Genomic DNA, 18,502 nt, shown 5'->3' with positions numbered 1-18,502 from the left:
GGCAGCTATATTCTTCTAATGAACTTTATAGAGCAAAGAAAAAATGTACCTCTACCAACAGATATCAAAACAACCCTAATGTTAGACAAAAGAAAACTCAGTACATAAGAAATCAGTACAAACATAATGCTGAATTTAGAGAGAAACAAAGATCATTTATCAGGAATTCTTACAGAGAAAATGTTGAATTTAGACAGAGGCAGAAAGAGTACATGAAGCAGTGTTACAGACAAAATGAGGTGTTACGAAACACAAAAAAAACATATATCAGAAGTCGATACAAACAAAGTAAAGAATTTCGAGACAGTCAGAAAACCTATATTACCCAACGTTATGCAAATGACAGATTATTCAGACTCAGACACAAACAACTGATGAAACAACTGATTCGAGACAGATACAATAACAACCATTCTTTCAGGATGATGCATAAGATCAGATGTGCTATGGATGTAAAAAGGAAATATAGACGAATGAACAGAAAAACTCACAATGTAGAAACTGAACCAGAGAACAGAATAAATCCCATTGTAGAGCAGAACCAGAGTGAGCCAGAGAACAATTTGATCAATGAAGCAATATCTGTTTTCAGATCAAACATAAAAGCAGGTCCCACCTTTGTTTGTTCGTCATGTGAAAAAGCATCTTTTCCCAACCAAGTTAAAGTTTGCAAAAGATCAAATTATAAGAAAAATCCAGATGTAGTTGCACAGTGCCTGACTGGAAAGTACGTTCATGTTTGTGATGAATCCTGTATAAATGAGCAGTGCTCTGTGCCCAATGAGAGAAAGAAAGAGTGGGTTTGTCACACATGCCATGAACATCTTAAAAAAGGAAACATGCCAAGACTCTCTGCAGCAAATAACCTTCAACTCCGTAAGATTCCACCTGAACTGTGTGATCTAAACATCTTGGAGAGACATCTGATAGCAAAGTGCATACCGTTTGCCAAGATCATTCCTCTACCTAAAGGCAGACAAAGACTCATACGTGGAAATGTGGTGTGTGTTCCATCAGAAGTTAATGAGACAATTAACATGCTACCTAGACTACGTTCTGACTCTCAAGTTTTACGAGTAAAACTGAAAAGACGTCTGTCTTATAAAGGCCACCAGCTGTTTCAGTCTGTCACCTGGTCCAAACTTGTTCAAGCACTTCTCAAACTGAAGCAGGTCCATCCCCAGTATCAGGATATTACTATCCGAGACGAAGCTGAACTCTGTGATCCAACACTTCCTGATGCAGACGATGATGATGATGTAAGCATGGGAGAGGATGACTATGATGAAGCTGATTTAATGGAGATTGACATGATAGAGAAAGATGCACTGTGTGATGCAGAAAATGAGCCTCAAAGTGATCAGGACATGCAGAGTGACACTGAAGCGGAACACAGAGACGATGCAGAACCAGATGATCTACCAAATGGAGGTTTTGCTATAGAATCGTGTCTTCAGCCTGTTGACATATCAGATGAGATTCTCGGTTACACCGATAGCATCTACTGTGTTGCTCCAGCAGAAAGAAATGATCCAGTCAGCTTTTTTAAAACCCCAAAACTTGAAGCCATAGCGTTTCCCTGCCAATTTCCTACGGGTCAGAACACCATAGATGAAGCTCGAGAAACATATGTCACACCTAGTGGATATTTCAAGTCCAGACTTTTCCACATTGATGAGCGGTTTGCTAGAGATCCTAATTATCTGTTCTTTGCACAATTTGTCACTGAAATTCACTTGGCCAATTCCAGCATGATGGTACAGTTAAGAAAAGGAAAAACAAAAACCAGAGATGGAAGAGAAATAAACTCAGCCATGTTACAGGACAGAACAGAAGTTCAGAAGCTGGTGAGAAATAAAGATGCAGTCAGATTCATGATCCCACTAAGAGGAACTCCTGCATACTGGGAAAGAGCCTCCAAAGATCTTTTTGCCATGATCAGACAGTTGGGAACTCCTACGTTCTTTCTGACTTTTTCTGCTGCTGAATTCAGATGGCCTGAAGTGATAACAGCTATAAAGAGACAGCAAGGTGAACACGTAGATTTTGAAGCTCTAAACTGGTCAGAAAAAAGTGAAATTCTCAGATCCAACCCTGTCACATCCATGCGTATGTTTGATAAGCGCATTGAAGCCCTGTTCAGAGACCTGCTTCTCTCTCCTTCACAACCTCTGGGAGAAATTATCGATTTTTTCTACAGACTGGAGTTCCAACACAGAGGAAGTCCACACATACATGGTCTCGTCTGGGTAAAGGATGCTGTAGAACTTGATGTGAATGACGATCAGACTATCTGTGATTTCATTGACAAATACATCTCAGCCCAGTTGCCTGACCCAGACACACAACCTGAACTGTACAGGAAAGTGAGTGAGCTCCAGAAACACAGTAGGAACCACACAAGAACCTGTTTCAAGAGTGTAAACTCTGGTTGTCGGTTTGGTTTTCCAAAGCCGCCCTGCAGAAAAACCATGATTGTGAGACCTGATGAAGAAGGAGACATTAACGCTGCCAAAGAGAAACTGAAACCTCTCATGGACCTGCTTAATGAACCTGAAATTGCTTCCTTGACTTTACAACAGATCCTGGTTCGTTGCAACCTGACGCTGCAAGAATATGAAGGATGTCTTCATTTGATGAACAAAAAGATTGCCGTCCACCTGAAACGTGATCCCAAAGACTGCTGGATTAATGGTTACAACCCACATCTGCTGAAAGCCTGGGACGCTAACATCGATGTTTCATACATTGTCAATGCTTATTCCTGTGTGGAGTATCTCTGTAAATATATTACAAAACAGGAGACAAATCTTTCAAACTACTTGACAGATATGTTACAGAACGCAGACAGAGATCATGTCAATGAGTGTGATGAGATGCGAGCCGTCATGCAAGCTTACTCAAAGAAAAGAGAAGTCAGTGCTCAGGAGTGTGTGACTCGTGCATGTGGAATAAAAATGAAAAAATCTTCACGAAGCACAATTTTTGTTCCCACAGAAGAAAACTGCTGTAAAATGAGTCGTTCAATAGCATTCTTGGAGGAACTGCCACCAGAATCTTGTGACGTCTGGATGACAAGTTTGAATGACAAGTATAAAGCCAGACCAGAGAGACCAGAGTATGAGGAGATGTGTTTGGCTGATTTTGCTGCTAACTGCAGGTTTGTCAAGAGTGAAAATGCTAAAAAGGACGATGTCTTTCCTCTGCTCAATGGACTAGGATATGTTCAACAGCGTAAAAATGATAAACCTGCTATTATCAGATATTACCACTGTTCAAAGGAAAAGCATCCTGAAGAATTTCATGAGAGATTACTGAGACTGTACCTTCCTCACAGATCAGAGCAGGAATTAAAGAGAAACTTTCCTACATATCAGTCTTTTTACTCTTCTGGATGGGTCGTGCTACCCGGATCAAACCATTCTGTCTATGTGAAGAACATTGTCAAACACAACAGAGACAAGTACGAGAAACACAGTGAGGCCATTGAAGAAGCACTGGAGGAGTTTGAGGAGAACAGAAACGTTGTGATTGATGAATGGTGTAATCTTGCTCCAGAATCTGAAGTTGTGAGGTTGGATTGTGATGAGGACCTGCTGGTAAGAGAGCTAATCAATGAAAATGAGCAGGAAAATGTTCCTGACCTTTGTCCTCAGTCAGATGCTGCAACAGAACTCCGTGCAATCAGAGAAGCCCCTGCCATTGATCCAACTGTTCTCAGACAAATGTATCAGAACCTGAACCAGAAGCAGGCCTGTGTGTTCTATGCAATCAGGAACTGGTGCATCAAACGTGTCTGTTCTGTCAATCAAGAGCCATTTTTCTTTTATGTCAACGGTGGTGCAGGAACAGGAAAGTCTCATCTTATCAAATGCATTCACTCAGAAGCATCAAAGATACTGAGCAGACTACGGAGACATGCAGAGGAAGCCGACATATCGAGCCCTACTGTTTTTCTCACTGCATTTACGGGAACTGCAGCTTTCGGGATTGGTGGAACGACATTGCATTCTCTCCTTCGCTTGCCTCGCAGTTTAAAACCTCCCATTCAAGGACTTGGCAATAAACTGGATGAAGTCAGAGCTGAACTGTACAATGCTGAGATCATTATCATTGATGAGATTTCTATGGTTTCCAAGCAGCTTTTCGCCTATGTGGATGCCAGACTGAAACAGATCAAGGGTAATAACAGACCTTTTGGAGGAATGTCAGTCCTAGCTGTTGGAGATTTTTATCAGCTGCCACCAGTACGACAGTCTAAACCTCTCTGTGTACACGACCCATCTGAGATTGACCTATGGCAGGAACATTTTCAGATGATCACCCTGACTGAGATCATGCGTCAGAAAGATGATGTTGCCTTTGCAGAAATGCTGAACAGAATTCGAGTGAAGGAGAAAGATGAGGAACTGTCTGAGTCTGACAGAGAATTGCTGACACAAGCCATCACTAAACCAGAACTTTGTTCCACCGATGTTCTGCACATTTTCCCCACAAATAAGTTGGTTGAAGATCACAACTCAGCAACGCTGTCTCGGTTATTTTCTGACATCATCACTATTGATGCAGACGACTTCCAGAAAGATTCTCGATCAGAAAGAATGACACGGCAAGACAAACCCAGCAAAGGAGGACGCAATGATTTACCTGACACCCTGAAACTTGCGGAAGGAGCTCGTGTCATGCTCACCAGAAACATCGACATACAGAAAGGATTGGTGAATGGTGCCTTTGGTACTCTGATGAAGGTGATTACTTCTGAGACGGATCAACGCATCACAAAGCTTGGGCTGAGAATGGACAGTCAAACAGCTGGAAGACGTAGTGGACCTGCAGGATCTGACGATCTGGTTTACGTGGAGAGAGCAGAGGATACTGTGAAACAGAAAGGAGTGGTACGTAGACAGTTCCCCGTAAAGCTGGCCTTTTCTTGTACCGTGCATAAAACTCAAGGCTTAACGACACATGCCGCTGTAGTTTCCTTGAAGAAGATCTTTGAAGCAGGCATGGCTTATGTGGCTCTAAGCAGGGTGACTTCTCTCAGCGGACTCTATCTGTTGGACTTGGATGAGAAGAAAATCTACGCCAACCCTGAAGTTACTGCAGCCATCCAGACCATGAGACAAGCCAGTGTGGATGACATGATGCCTCTTCTTCCTCTGAGAGAAACAGTTAACAGGCCTGACACTCTGACCGTCGTCCATCACAACACAGAGGGACTGCCATCTCACATCGATGACATCAAGAGACATCATGAACTGTGTCTGGCCGATGTACTGTGTCTAACCGAATCTCACCTGCAGGGCTCCTTTGTTGCAGACAGTCTTCAGCTGGATGGATTCACCTTGTACAAGCGTAACAGACACGTGTCGTACACAAACATTCCTCAGATGGCCAGCAGATGTGGCGGTGGAATTGCTGTTTATGTGCGAAACCACATTCAGGTGCATGAAAAACAGTATTTGCATAATGTGACTGATCTTGAGTTTGTAGTTCTGAAGGTTGAGGCTCCAGTCCAGGCACTGATCGCAGCGGTGTACAGACCCCCCAGCTACAGTTTGAGACGCTTCCTGGAAAACATGGTAAGCCTTCTGGATGCACTGGAGACGATGGACTGTCACCCTGTAATTGTTTGCGGCGACTTCAATGAGAATCAGGTACCCACTTCTCCCAAGCCCATTTTGGAGCTGTTCCAGTCTAAAGGTTATACACAGCTGATCACATCTGCCACCACAGACAAGAACACACTACTAGATCTTGTATTTATATCCCAGCGTCAGCAGTGTCTCCATTCTGGTGTGATGAGGACGTACTGGAGCTACCATAACCCGGTGTTCTGCATCGTTTCCACCAGTGAACCATGAACATGTCTGGTGAGTTTTAAAGAGGACGTTTATTTGAAAAACATTTTACTTTGTATTTTGGTGTACAGATCAGTGAAAAGTGTGCAAAAATTTAATAAATCATGAATACAGAGAAATCATGGTACAGAGAAATTATGGAAACAGAAATAATAGTACAGAATATTTATGGAAACAGAAATAATGGTACAGAATTTTGATGGATAGAGAATTAATGGTACAGAACTTTTATGGATAGAGAATTAATGGTAGAAAATAATTATGGAAATAGATTTTTGGCCTGTGCATTTACCTGGGTGGGTTGGGTTTGGGTTGGTAAATGCACAGGCCAAACATGGTAAGCCTTCTGGATGCAGAAGAATTCCCATGCAGTGCAGCGGCTGATTTGGTACAAACCAGCCGCTGCACCTCATGGTAAGCAGCTGTACTGCAGCAACTGCAGCACAGTTGCTGGTTTTGCATATACCAGCAACTGTTTGCAGCATCCAGAAGGCTTACCATGCAGTACAGCTGCTGGTTTGTATACATCCAGCAGCTGGACTAAAGCTGTTCAAAATAACTACATCAACACACCAGAAAGCATGAGCTTTCTGGTGTATTGATATACCAGCTGATACCCACAGGGTGCAGGGCATGGTGGGTTGGGGGTGGGGTGGGCAGTCAAAGGAACCATCACTGATTTATTCAGCTATTCACAGTTTCATTGCACTATCTGTGTGTACTTAGAGCTGAATGGCCAAATCTTTGACACGAGGATGCTTTACCGGCAGAAAAGATGTTTTTATTTAGAAGTTTCTTTTTTAGACGTGTGTACTCCAGACAGGAGACATGTTCTCCTGTGTCCTCTGTGACAACTTCATCCAGCACAACCATCTGCAGAAGATCTACACCATCACACTTCTACATCATCTTCATGAACTATTGGTGCAAACAAGAGACACCACTGCTGGACCACACAGAGAAGTCTTCTACATGCTGCCATCCCAGTCTTTCTTCAAGTAGGTGAGGAAATGTCACCTGTGAAGCTTCACCTGACCACCTGACTGGGCCTGAGAAAGATCATTGACATCATGCTGCCATGCTGCACAACAACAACAGAGGAAGCAAGACTTTACGGAACTAAGAGACTCCTCCTCCTCCTGCCAGTGACCTGGGTTCCTCACAGTAGAAGAAAAGGTAATGAAATTATTCATTATTATTGTAATTAATATATATTCATCCATGTTGCTGATTACAGCGTCTAAGACCATTTGCTTTGTGTTTATCAGCTCTTCCTCTGCTGTGAGTCTTTCTCTTCACCATCGATCCTGATCATCAATACTGTCATCAAAACTCCCAAAGCATCTGGGTGTGAAACTGCACTGGCCAGGAGAAGACTGGACCTGCAGCACATTTAAGGTATATACTTATCATGTGTTATGCAGGCTTTCAGCTGGTGGTCTTAGATGAATTGAGTTAATACCAAAATGTGTTTATCCATTTCTTTTCCTCAGGACCAGTTCCATGTTCATGCCTGCATGACACCAGCTCTTAAAAAGAGTAACCTGTGGTGACTCTTGAGTCAGAGACCAGGCATGTTGCTGCAGGGAAACGTTGCTGAGGACCAGTCAACGTTTCTGGACTAACTTCCTCTCATCTGTGTAGCAAAAGGCCTTCTCAGTAAGACTCAACCTTCCTGTGTGCAGCAGAGACTGAACTGGTCCATGGAGGCAGCAGATGATCAGCCTCTGGAAAAGGAAACCATCACATGGTGATCACACCGTACATCTCCACTGTGACAACATGTTCTCAGACTGTCTAGTCTGCACCACCACACTGGACCACCACCAAAACAAAACTGAACTCAGCTCACACCATCCATCTTTGTAAAGATTATATTTTATAGTATAGTTCCATATTATTTATAGTTAAAGAATTAGTTTTGCAGTAATAATAGTAATGAAAGAATCACAATAACTGCCAATTATAATAAAATAATTATTTAATAAAGCATATTTATAACATGGTGATCACACCGTACATCTCCACTGTGACAACATGTTCTCAGACTGTCTAGTCTGCACCAACACACTGGACAACCACCAATGTAAAAACAGAACTGAACTCAGCTTACACCACCAGTCTTTGTAAAGACTACATGTTATAGTATAGTTTCATATTATTTATAGTAGTAATAATAGTAATGAAAGAATCACAATAACTGCCAATTATAATCAAATAATTATTTAATAAAGCATATTTATAACATAAATTAAAAGTTAATATTTGCCAAGTGAATTCTATTAAATTAAAAACAGATTATTCCCCTGATAATAAATTATAATGTTGTAAAGGTTTTAGTTTTCTTTGTTCTGTTAGCCTTCTCTTTGGTTCCTTTGACTGCCCACCCACCCGAAGACACTCTGTTTATCTTCAGAGTGTGTTGGGGTGTGAACAATTGTCCATATTCCGTATATTCATATGGAATATATAAGATGTATATATTTACATATATATGTGTCTGTATGTGTATGTGTATATACATATTTACAGTATTTTGTGTCAGTTGCTATTATTGTATATTATAAGAATAATAGATATGTTTATAATTATCATTACAAATGATTATTACAGTACAGTAATTATACTGATTATTTGTAGAAAGCATCCAGCGGGACTCACACATACATATGTTAATCTTTGGATGCTGTCTGTGCCTAATATTTAGGCCTTAACAATAATAAATTGCCTAAATGAAATAGGACATTGCAATGCCATTTCAAAACTTGGCATTTTCCACCATAAAGACTGCAAATGCAGCTAACAGCAGGTCCACAATTCAGTTAACCACCACAGCATCACAGTGTTGAAGCTGAAGAGACGGCCAAGCTAGCAAAGCCTGGAACATGTTTGTGTGAGTCCTGCTCAAGTGTGGGGTATCTGCTGGTATGTAGGTAGAAAACACATATATACACTTAACCTGGACTAATATAGACCCCAGTTAGAGACAAACATCATATAAAGAATATAATGTGACCAAATATATTAACAATGATCCTCAGGGTGTTCAAAGTAGTTCTGAAATGCCCACAACTACTGAGGAGGTCACACAGGCCACATCCAGAGATGTGAGTCGTCTTGTAGTTTTACGTTCAACCTGGGGTAACTCAGGTTATGTGTTCATAGAGTTCACTAATAATATCATTATCTGCAGTGGGGCTGGGTCTATGAAAGACTGTGTGTACCCACATCGAAGCACAAAAGAAAAGTCTGATGGGCTCCACATATCCATTTAAACTGTGATATGTATTTTTTTTATTACTATTAATGCCCGACAAAGGGTGATGTTTGTTTGAGTGTGTGCTATTAATAGCTTTTTGATTTTCCAATGTTTTATTCCATATAATTGCTGGCATTTAATATGATTACGTTTATCAAACAAAGCCAGTGCTTTCTTTAGGGTGGAGAATTCTCCTTTTTTTTTTGTTTTTTTGTTTTGTTTAGTTAGATTCTCCTACTATTTTATTTACATTTTTTAATATATCTGTTAAACTGTATTGTACTTGTGAATGTTTCAGTCATAATGTTAATATAAATTATATTTGCTTTGGATATTGCCACATTTTCTTGGAGAAAATGTTTAAAATCTGTGCTGTAATTGCAGATGTTCTGCTTTCTTTGTTAAAATGGCTATTTTTTTTCTAATAGTGATATTACTTTGATGTGTTATATTTATTCAATCTGAAATGTTATCAAACTCTGGTTAATCTAAAAAGTCTAATTTGTTCCATTGTTATAAAATTAATTTCTGCCACATTTATTTTTCAAATTGTCATTCATGTTACTACATTTACATGTTATTGAGTTTCAATGTAATCTATGGCTTCCTTGATTAAAAATGTCTAACTTCTACTTATACAAACTCCACTGATCTGTTTTGTAGAAAGAATAATAAAAATGCACATTTTGAATATTGTCAGACTGAGTTTGAGATTATTCTCCTATTGAATTAAACTTAATTACTACTTGTGCTAAGACTTCAGCAGAAGGTTTCAGGTTTTGAGCTTTAAAGACTAATAGTGTTAACTTCAGCTGCATAAATACTTTGTCAACTAGCAGATTGCACCTGTCTTCAAACCTCTTCAACTATATTAAGCACATTTAAGTTAAACTTTTCATCGTTTCATCATATTTTCTCACCAGTGTCAGCTTTTCTTTTGCTTTTTACAATGATTTATTCCACTTTTCACCACTTCAGACCCTTACACCTGAGAATCATATAGTTCAAGTATAACTTCATTTGAAATATATCCAAACTATCTTTAACAACCACATTTCAGCACTCGGTCTGTCCGATATGTTCTGTTTCCTTCAGCACCATGGACAGCAGCACTGTTTGTCTGTTGTGAGCGTTCACACACCTCCTGACAGCACCATGGACAGCGGCAGTTTTTGCACTTCAACCTTTCAACCTTTCAGCACTTTTAAATTCCAGTTTGAGCTATAAATACTTAAACAATTAATTTCAGCTTAATAAATACTTTTCAAAAGTCACATTTCAGCTATCTTTCACTATCTTCAGCCATCTTTTCAGCATTTTATTCCAATCATTCAGCATGACAGCATTCACACATGCTGTTATGCAATAACAGCTTTTTCTAGTTATTCTTATTATTCTTCCGCCGTTTTTCGTCACGCTATAACTTCAGCTAGCTTCAGCCTATTTCAACAATTTTGGTATCAAAACGTTCAGCTCGTTCAGGACATTTATGCTTGTATTCAACTTTTTGTTATCTGTTCAACTTTTCAAGTTATTGATCATTTATTGATTTTCAGCTCCCATTGAAATGAATGGCATTTCAGCTCTTCAGCCTTCAACTGCTTCAAAACTTCCACCTCTTTCAACTCCTACTACTTCTACATACTTTCAGCTAGAAACACCATTCAAACTTTAAACAACTCACAAGGGATTGGGCTATTAAACTTGTATACAACTTATAGATATCTTTTAGCGTTATTGATTTATGGCAGTTTAAAAATCAATAACTTTTAGAATGTTCACTCCACTCTCTCCCACTCTAGGTCTCACTCTAACCTTTCAGCCTGTTCCACTACTCCAAACAAATTCTCATAACTCCTACAACTTTCGTCGTAGAGACATAAATTATACATCAAAACGGAGGAATTTTAGTTGGCTTCGAAGAGAACCAAGAATGACAGAGCTGGGATTTACAGATCTCGAGCTATGCCTCTCCAAGCGAGGAAAAGTCTACTTTTGCTCCCATAGACTTCCATTCAAATCTGGATTCTAAGAGGAAAATGCATTTCTCATGTGTTTTTAACTTGTCACCATTTAAATTCTGTTCACATTACAGTAAAATAAACCACATCCCTGCGTTCCCCAGACCCTCCTGGCGCTCACGGTGAAAAAATTATTTGGATAACTTTCATAGTTTTCTTTTAATGAAGAGTTGTTCGGGAGGTGCGCAAAGTGATTGGAACAGTGCAGTTCTGCTCTCTGCTTGTCAGTTAAGTGAGGGGCTGTTGTCATGACGACTCACTGACTGCTCTCAGCTGTGAGCAGCACGCTGACCTTTGACCTAATTCATTCAGCTTTATTGATCCAGATCATGGACTTCTCACCTGGTTTTGGCCTCCTATTCAGTCCAGGCATGTCCCTCTGTCCTCTTCTCCTGTCTCTTCCTTGGCCTTCTCATTACAACAGGCCACATGTCCTCCCCCATCTCTCCTCTGTCTGTCCTCTCATCATGTCCTTTGCTGCTCACTTACATGATGGACTGTGTTTCAGCTGCCAATTCAACTCTGGTTCAGCTCTTTCTGCCTTTTACAATGATTTATTCTACATTAAACCAGTTCAGCATCTTTAACATTCACTTTCAGCTTTAAATCCTTTAACTATTGACTTCAGCTACATGATTACTTCAGCTGGTGCTTCAGCAAGGAGACTTCAGCCATTTCAGCCATGTTGAACTATCTTAAGCACATTTCAGTTCAACTTTCCACCATTTTAACTACATTTAAACACCTGCTTGTGCTTTAAATCCTTCCAACTACTGACTTCAGCTTCATATATACTTCTTCAACAACCATAATTCAGCCCTTTTCAGCCATGTTGAACTATCTTAAGCACATTTCAGTTCAGCTTTCCACCATTTTAACTACATTTAAACACCTGCTTGTGCTTTAAATCCTTCCAACTATTGACTTCAGCTTCATATATACCTCTTCAACAACCATAATTCAGCCCTTTTCAGCCATGTTCAACTGTCTTAGGCACATTTCAGTTCAGCTTTCCACCTTTTTAACTACATTTAAACACCTGCTTGTGCTTTAGAGCCTTCTAACTATTGACTTAAGCTTCATATATACCTCTTCAACAACCATAATTCAGCCCTTTTCAGCCATGTTGAACTATCTTAAGCACATTTCAGTTCAGCTTTCCACCTTTTTAACTACATTTAAACACCTGATTGTGCTTTAAATCCTTCCAAGTATTGACTTCAGCTTCATATATACTGCTTCAACAACCATAATTCAGCCCTTTTCAGCCATGTTGAACTATCTTAAGCACATTTCAGTTCAGCTTTCCACCTTTTTAACTACATTTAAACACCTGCTTGTGCTTTAAATCCTTCCAACACTTGACTTAAGCTTTATATATACTGCTTCAACAACCATATTTCAGCCCTTTTCAGCCATCTTCAGCAAACTTAAGCACATTTCAGTTCAACCTTTCAGCCTTTCAGCACCTTTTAATTCCACTTTGAGCTTTAAATCCTTCAACTTTTCACTTCAGCTTAATAAATTCTTATTCAACAGACATTTCAGCCTTTTTTAACCATCTTCACCCACTTTTCAGCATTTTATTTCAATCATTCAGCATGACAGCATTCACACATGCTGTTATGCAATAACAGCTTTTTCTAGTGATAGAATTGTTTTTCCCTCTTCTCTGGGGTGTGAACATCGGTCGTCCGCCTACTCCTCTCGCAGCGTTCGGCCCACAGACTCCGTTCATACATCAAATCGATCGGCTCGGCCTGTAGATGTCTGCTATGACTCCTGTTGTCTGTATCTATTAAACTTTTTAAGATATCGAGGGTTGTTCGACCCACCATATTTCCATAGCAATGAATGGGGAATCTTGGCAGAGCCTCCAAAAACATGGTCTCCTTTGAAACCTTTCTTCTCCGGCATACTTTGGGCTAGAGACTCCATTCAAAGTTTAAATTGATCACAAGGGACTGGGCTATAAATCTTCTATTCAGAATTTTGATATCTTTTCTGGTTTATGAGATATGCCAGGTTAAAAATCACTAAAACTTGGATATCTGTTTCACACTCTGATTTTTCAGCTTTTTTCACTCCTCAAACAAACTCTCATAACTCCTACACCGTTTATCGTACAGACACAAATTATATATCAAAACGGAGGAAATCTTCTTGGCTACAAATGAACCCTGGATGATAATGGAGCTGGGAGCTACGGATTTTGAGCTACGCTGCTCTAAAGTCTACCTACGCCCTCCATTGAACTCCATTCTAAAGGCCTTCTGGACTCTGGGCCCAAAGTGCATTTCTCCTGTGTTTTCAACCCATCACCATTTAAATTCTGTTCGCATTACAGTAAAATAAATTACATCCCTGCGTTCCCCAGACCCTCCTGGCGCTCACGGTGAAAAAATTATCTGGATAACTCTTATAGTTTTCTTTTAATGAACAGTTGTTCGGGAGGTGCGCAGAGTGATGAGAACAGTGCAGCTCTGGTCTCTTCTATGTGTGCCTATCAGCTGAGGTGGGGGCCGTCGTCATGACAACTCACTGACTGCTCTCAGCTGTTAGGAGCCAGCTGACCTTTGCCCTAATCCATTCAGTTTTATTGATCCAGATCATGGACTTCTCACCTAGTTTTGGCCTCCTATTGAGTCCAGGCATGTCCCTCTGTCCTCTTCTCCTGTCTCCTCCTTGTCCATCTCATTACAACAGGCCACATGTCCTCCTCTATCTCTCCTCCTCTGTCTGTCCTCTCATCATGTCTTTTGCTGCTCACTTACATGATGGACTGTGTTTAAGCTGCCAATTCACCTCTTTTTCAGCTCTTTCTGCCTTTTACAATCATTACTTCTACATTCAACCAGTTCAGCACCTTTAATATTCACTTTCAGCTGTAAATCCTTTAACTATTTACTTCAGCTTCATGATTACTGCAGCTGGTGCTTAAGGAAGCAGACTTCGGCCATTTTCAGCCATGTTGAACTGTCTTAAGCACATTTAAGTTAAACTTTCCACCATTTTAACTACATTTAAACACCTGCTTGTGCTTTAAATCCTTCCAACTATTGACTTAAGCTTCATATATACTTCTTCAACAACCATATTTCAGCCATCTTCAGCGATCTTAAGCACATTTCAGTTCAGCTTTCCACCATTTTAACTACATTTAAACACCTGCTTGTGCTTTAAATCCTTCCAACTATTGACTTAAGCTTCATATATACTGCTTCAACAACCATATTTCAGCCCTTTTCAGCCATCTTCAGTAATCTTAAGCACATTTCAGTTCAACTTTCCACCATTTTAACTACATTTAAACAGCAATTTGTGCTTTAAATTGTTGAACTCTTCATTTCACCTTCATATATACTTCTTCAACAACCATGTTTCAGCTCTTTTCAACCATCTTCAGCAATCTTAAGCACATTTCAGTTCAACCTTTCAGACTTTCAGCACCCTTTAACTCCACTTTGAGCTTTAAATCCTTCAACTTTTCACTTCAGCTTAATAAATACTTATTCAACAAAGACATTTCAGCCTTTTTTAACCATCTTCAGCCACTTTTCAGCATTTTATTTCAATCATTCAGCATGACAGCATTCACACTTGCTGTTATGCAATAACAGCTTTTTCTAGTTGTGTGAATGCTTTTAAGCATTCACACTATAGTTTTCCTGTTTTTATTTATTATTGTGTGAATGCTGTTAAGCATTCACACTATAGTTTTCCTGTTTTTCTTTATTATTCTTATTGTGTGAATGCTGTTAAGCATTCACACTATAGTTTTCCTGTTTTTCTTTATTATTCTTATTATTATTATTATTATTATTATTATTATTCTTCCGCTGTTTTTAGTCGTTCCACATCTTGAGCTAGCTTCAGCCGATTTCAACAATTTTGGTATCAAAACGTTCAGCTCGTTCAGGAGATTCCTGCTTCTATTCAACTTTTTGATATCTGTTCAACTTTTCAAGTTATTGATCATTTATTGATTTTCAGCTCCCATTGAAATCAATAGGATTTCAGCACTTCAGCCTTCAACTCCTTCAAAACTTTCAGCTCTTTCAGCTCTTAGAACTTCAGCATACTTTCAGCTAGAAACACCATTCAAACTTTAAACAACTCACAAGGGATTGGGCTATAAAACTTCTATTCAACTTTTTGATATCTTTTAGCATTATTGATTTATGGCAGTTTCAAAATCAATAACTTTTAGAATGTTCATTCCACTCTCTCCCACTCTAGCCCTCACTCTAACCTTTCAGCCTGTTCCACTACTCCAAACAAATTCTCATAACTCCTACAACTTTCATCGTAGAGACATAAATTATACATCAAAACGGAGGAATTTTAGTTGGCTTCGAAGAGAACCAAGAATGACAGAGCTGGGATTTACAGATCTCGAGCTATGCCTCTCCAAGCGAGGAAAAGTCTACTTGTGCTCCCATAGACTTCCATTAAAATCTGGATTCTAAGAGGAAAATGCATTTCTCATGTGTTTTTAACTCGTCACCATTTAAATTCTGTACACATTACAGTAAAATAAACCACAACCCTGCGTTCCCCAGACCCTCCTGGCGCTCACGGTGAAAAAATTATTTGGATAACTCTTATAGTTTTCTCTTAAACAAGAGTTGTTCGGGAGGTGCGCAGAGTGATTGGAACAGTGCAGTTCTGCTTGTCAGTTAAGTGGGGGGCCGTTGTCATGACAACTCACTGAGTGCGCTCAGCTGTGAGCAACCAGCTGACCTTTCACCTAATTCATTCAGCTTTATTGATCCAGATTATGGACTTTTCACCTGGTTTTGGCCTCCTATTGATTCCACGTATGTCTCTGTCCTCTTCTCCTGTCTCCTCCTTGTCCTTCTCATTACATCAGGCCACATGTCCTCCTCTATCTCTCCTCCTCTGTCTGTCCTCCCATCATGTCCTTTGCTGCTCACTTACATGATGGACTGTGGTTCAGCTGCCAATTCAACTCTGTTTCAGCTCTTTCTGCCTTTTACAATGACTTCTTCTGCATTCAACCGGTTCAGCACCTTTAATATTCTGTTTGAACTTTAAATACTTTAACTTTTGACTTCAGCTTCATGATTACTTCAGCTGATGCTTCAACACCCAGACTTCATCCATTTTCAGCCTTGTTGAACTATCTTAAGCACATTTCACTTCAGCTTTCTACCATTTAAACTACATTTAAACACCAGTTTGAGCTTTAATTCCTTCCAACTATTGACTTAAGCTTCATATACACTTCTTCAACAACCATATTTCAGCCCTTTTCAGCCATCTTCAGCAATCTTAAGCACATTTCAGGTCAACCTTTCAACCTTTCAGCCTTTCAGCACCTTTTCACTCCACTTTGAGCTTTAGGTCCTTCAACTTTTCACTTCAGCTTAATAAATCCTTCTTCAACAAAGACATTTCAGCCTTTTTCAACCATCTTCAGCCACTTTTCAGCATTTTATTCCAATCATTCAGCATGACAGCATTCACACATGCTGTTATGCTAATAACAGCTGTTTCTAGTTATTATTATTATTATTCTTCCGCTGTTTTTAGTCGTTCCACATCTTGAGCTAGCTTCAGCCGATTTCAACAATTTTGGTATCAAAACATTCAGCTCGTTCAGGAGATTCCTGCTTCTATTCAACTTTTTGATATCTGTTCAACTTTTCAAATTATTGATCAATTTATTGATCTTCAGCTCCCATTGAAATCAATAGGATTTCAGCACTTCAGCCTTCAACTCCTTCAAAACTTTCAGCTCTTTCAGCTCTTAGAACTTCAGCATACTTTCAGCTAGAAACACCATTCAAACTTTAAACAACTCACAAGGGATTGGGCTATTAAACTTCTATTCAACTTTTTGATATCTTTTAGCAGTTATTGATTTATGGCAGTTTCAAAATCAATAACTTTTAGAATGTTCACTTCCACTCTCTCCCACTCTAGCCTCTCACTCTAACCTTTCAGCCTGTTCCACTACTCCAAACAAATTCTCATAACTCCTACAACTTTCATCGTAGAGACATAAATTATACATCAAAACGGAGGAATTTTAGTTGGCTTCGAAGCAGAACCAAGAATGACAGAGCTGGGATTTACAGATCTCGAGCTATGCCTCTCCAAGCGAGGAAAAGTCTACTTTTGCTCCCATAGACTTCCATTCAAATCTGGATTCTAAGAGGAAAATGCATTTCTCATGTGTTTTTAACTTGTCACCATTTAAATTCTGTTCACATTACAGTAAAATAAACCACATCCCTGCGTTCCCCAGACCCTCCTGGCGCTCACGGTGTAAAAATTATTTGGATAACTCTTATAGTTTTCTTTTAATGAACAGTTGTTCAGGAGGTGCGCAAAGTGATTGGAACAGTGCAGCTCTGCTCTCTGCTTGTCAGCTAAGTGAGGGGCCGTTGTCATGACGACTCACTGACTGCTCTCAGCTGTGAGCAGCCAGCTGACCTTTCACCTAATTCATTCAGTTTTATTGATCCAGATCATGGACTTCTCATCTAGTTTTGGCCTCCTATTGAGTCCAGGCATGTCCCTCTGTCCTCTTCTCCTGTCTCCTCCTTGTCCTTCACATTACAACAGGCCACATGTCCTCCTCTATCTCTCCTCCTCTGTCTGTCCTCTCATCATGTCCTTTGCTGCTCACTTACAGGATGGACTGTGGTTCAGCTGCCAATTCACCTCTTTTTCAGCTCTTTCTGCCTTTTACAATCATTACTTCTACATTCAACCAGTTCAGCACCTTTAACATTCACTTTCAGCTTTAAATCCTTTAACTGTTGACTTCAGCTTCATGATTACTTCAGCTGGTGCTTCAGCAAGCAGACTTCAGCCATTTTCAGCAATGTTGAACTACCTTAAGCACATTTTACTTCAACTTTCCACCATTTTAACTACATTTAAACATTTAATCCTTCCAACTATTGACTTCAGCTTCATATATACCTCTTCAACAACCATAATTCAGCCCTTTTCAGCCATGTTGAACTGTCTTAAGCACATTTCAGTTCAGCTTTCCACCTTTTAAACTACATTTAAACACCTGCTTGTGCTTTAAATCCTTCAAACTATTGACTTAAGCTTCATATATACTGCTTCAACAACCATAATTCAGCCCTTTTCAGCCATGTTGAACTATCTTAAGCACATTTCAGTTCAGCTTTCCACCATTTTAACTACATTTAAACACCTGCTTGTGCTTTAAATCCTTCCAACTATTGACTTAAGCTTCATATATACTGCTTCAACAACCATAATTCAGCCCTTTTCAGCCATCTTCAGCAATCTTAAGCACATTTCAGTTCAACATTTCAGCCTTTCAGCACCTTTTAACTTCCACGTTTGAGCTT

At 39.6% G+C, this 18,502-nt stretch overlaps 1 protein-coding gene and 1 long non-coding RNA gene across 3 annotated transcripts; both read left to right on the top strand.

The window, feature by feature from the left end:
* Nucleotides 1-4,281: 4,281 nt before the first annotated feature.
* LOC121654706 (ATP-dependent DNA helicase PIF1-like) lies at nt 4,282-5,374 on the top strand. 2 transcript variants are annotated; one of them, XM_042008951.1, is made up of 2 exons: nt 4,282-4,895; nt 5,030-5,374. In XM_042008951.1, the coding sequence occupies exons 1-2, from the start codon at nt 4,317-4,319 to the stop codon at nt 5,069-5,071; spliced, it is 621 nt and encodes a 206-aa protein (XP_041864885.1). In that variant the 5' UTR covers nt 4,282-4,316; the 3' UTR covers nt 5,072-5,374. The 2 variants fall into 2 exon arrangements, with proteins under 2 accessions (XP_041864885.1, XP_041864878.1); XM_042008944.1 differs by having other exon boundaries at nt 5,027-5,374.
* A 1,583-nt stretch (nt 5,375-6,957) lies between these two features.
* On the top strand, nt 6,958-7,857 carry LOC121655239. The gene is made up of 3 exons (XR_006013111.1): nt 6,958-7,037; nt 7,130-7,259; nt 7,355-7,857. It is a non-coding gene; the product is annotated as an uncharacterized LOC121655239 (long non-coding RNA).
* The last annotated feature ends 10,645 nt before the right edge of the window (nt 7,858-18,502 follow it).

The sequence above is a fragment of the Melanotaenia boesemani genome, chromosome 2, assembly GCF_017639745.1.
Source record: "Melanotaenia boesemani isolate fMelBoe1 chromosome 2, fMelBoe1.pri, whole genome shotgun sequence".
Taxonomy (NCBI): Eukaryota; Metazoa; Chordata; class Actinopteri; order Atheriniformes; family Melanotaeniidae; genus Melanotaenia; species Melanotaenia boesemani.
This window is presented reverse-complemented; position numbering and strand designations above follow the sequence as displayed.

Bases quoted from the DNA above. Each gene is read 5' to 3' on its own strand.
- LOC121654706 (XM_042008944.1), top strand. From the start codon at position 4,317: ATGATCACCCTGACTGAGATCATGCGTCAGAAAGATGATGTTGCCTTT. The intron at 4,896-5,026 runs GTACGTAGACAG...TGTGGCTCTAAG, and splicing joins CTGTGAAACAGAAAGGAGTG to CAGGGTGACTTCTCTCAGCG.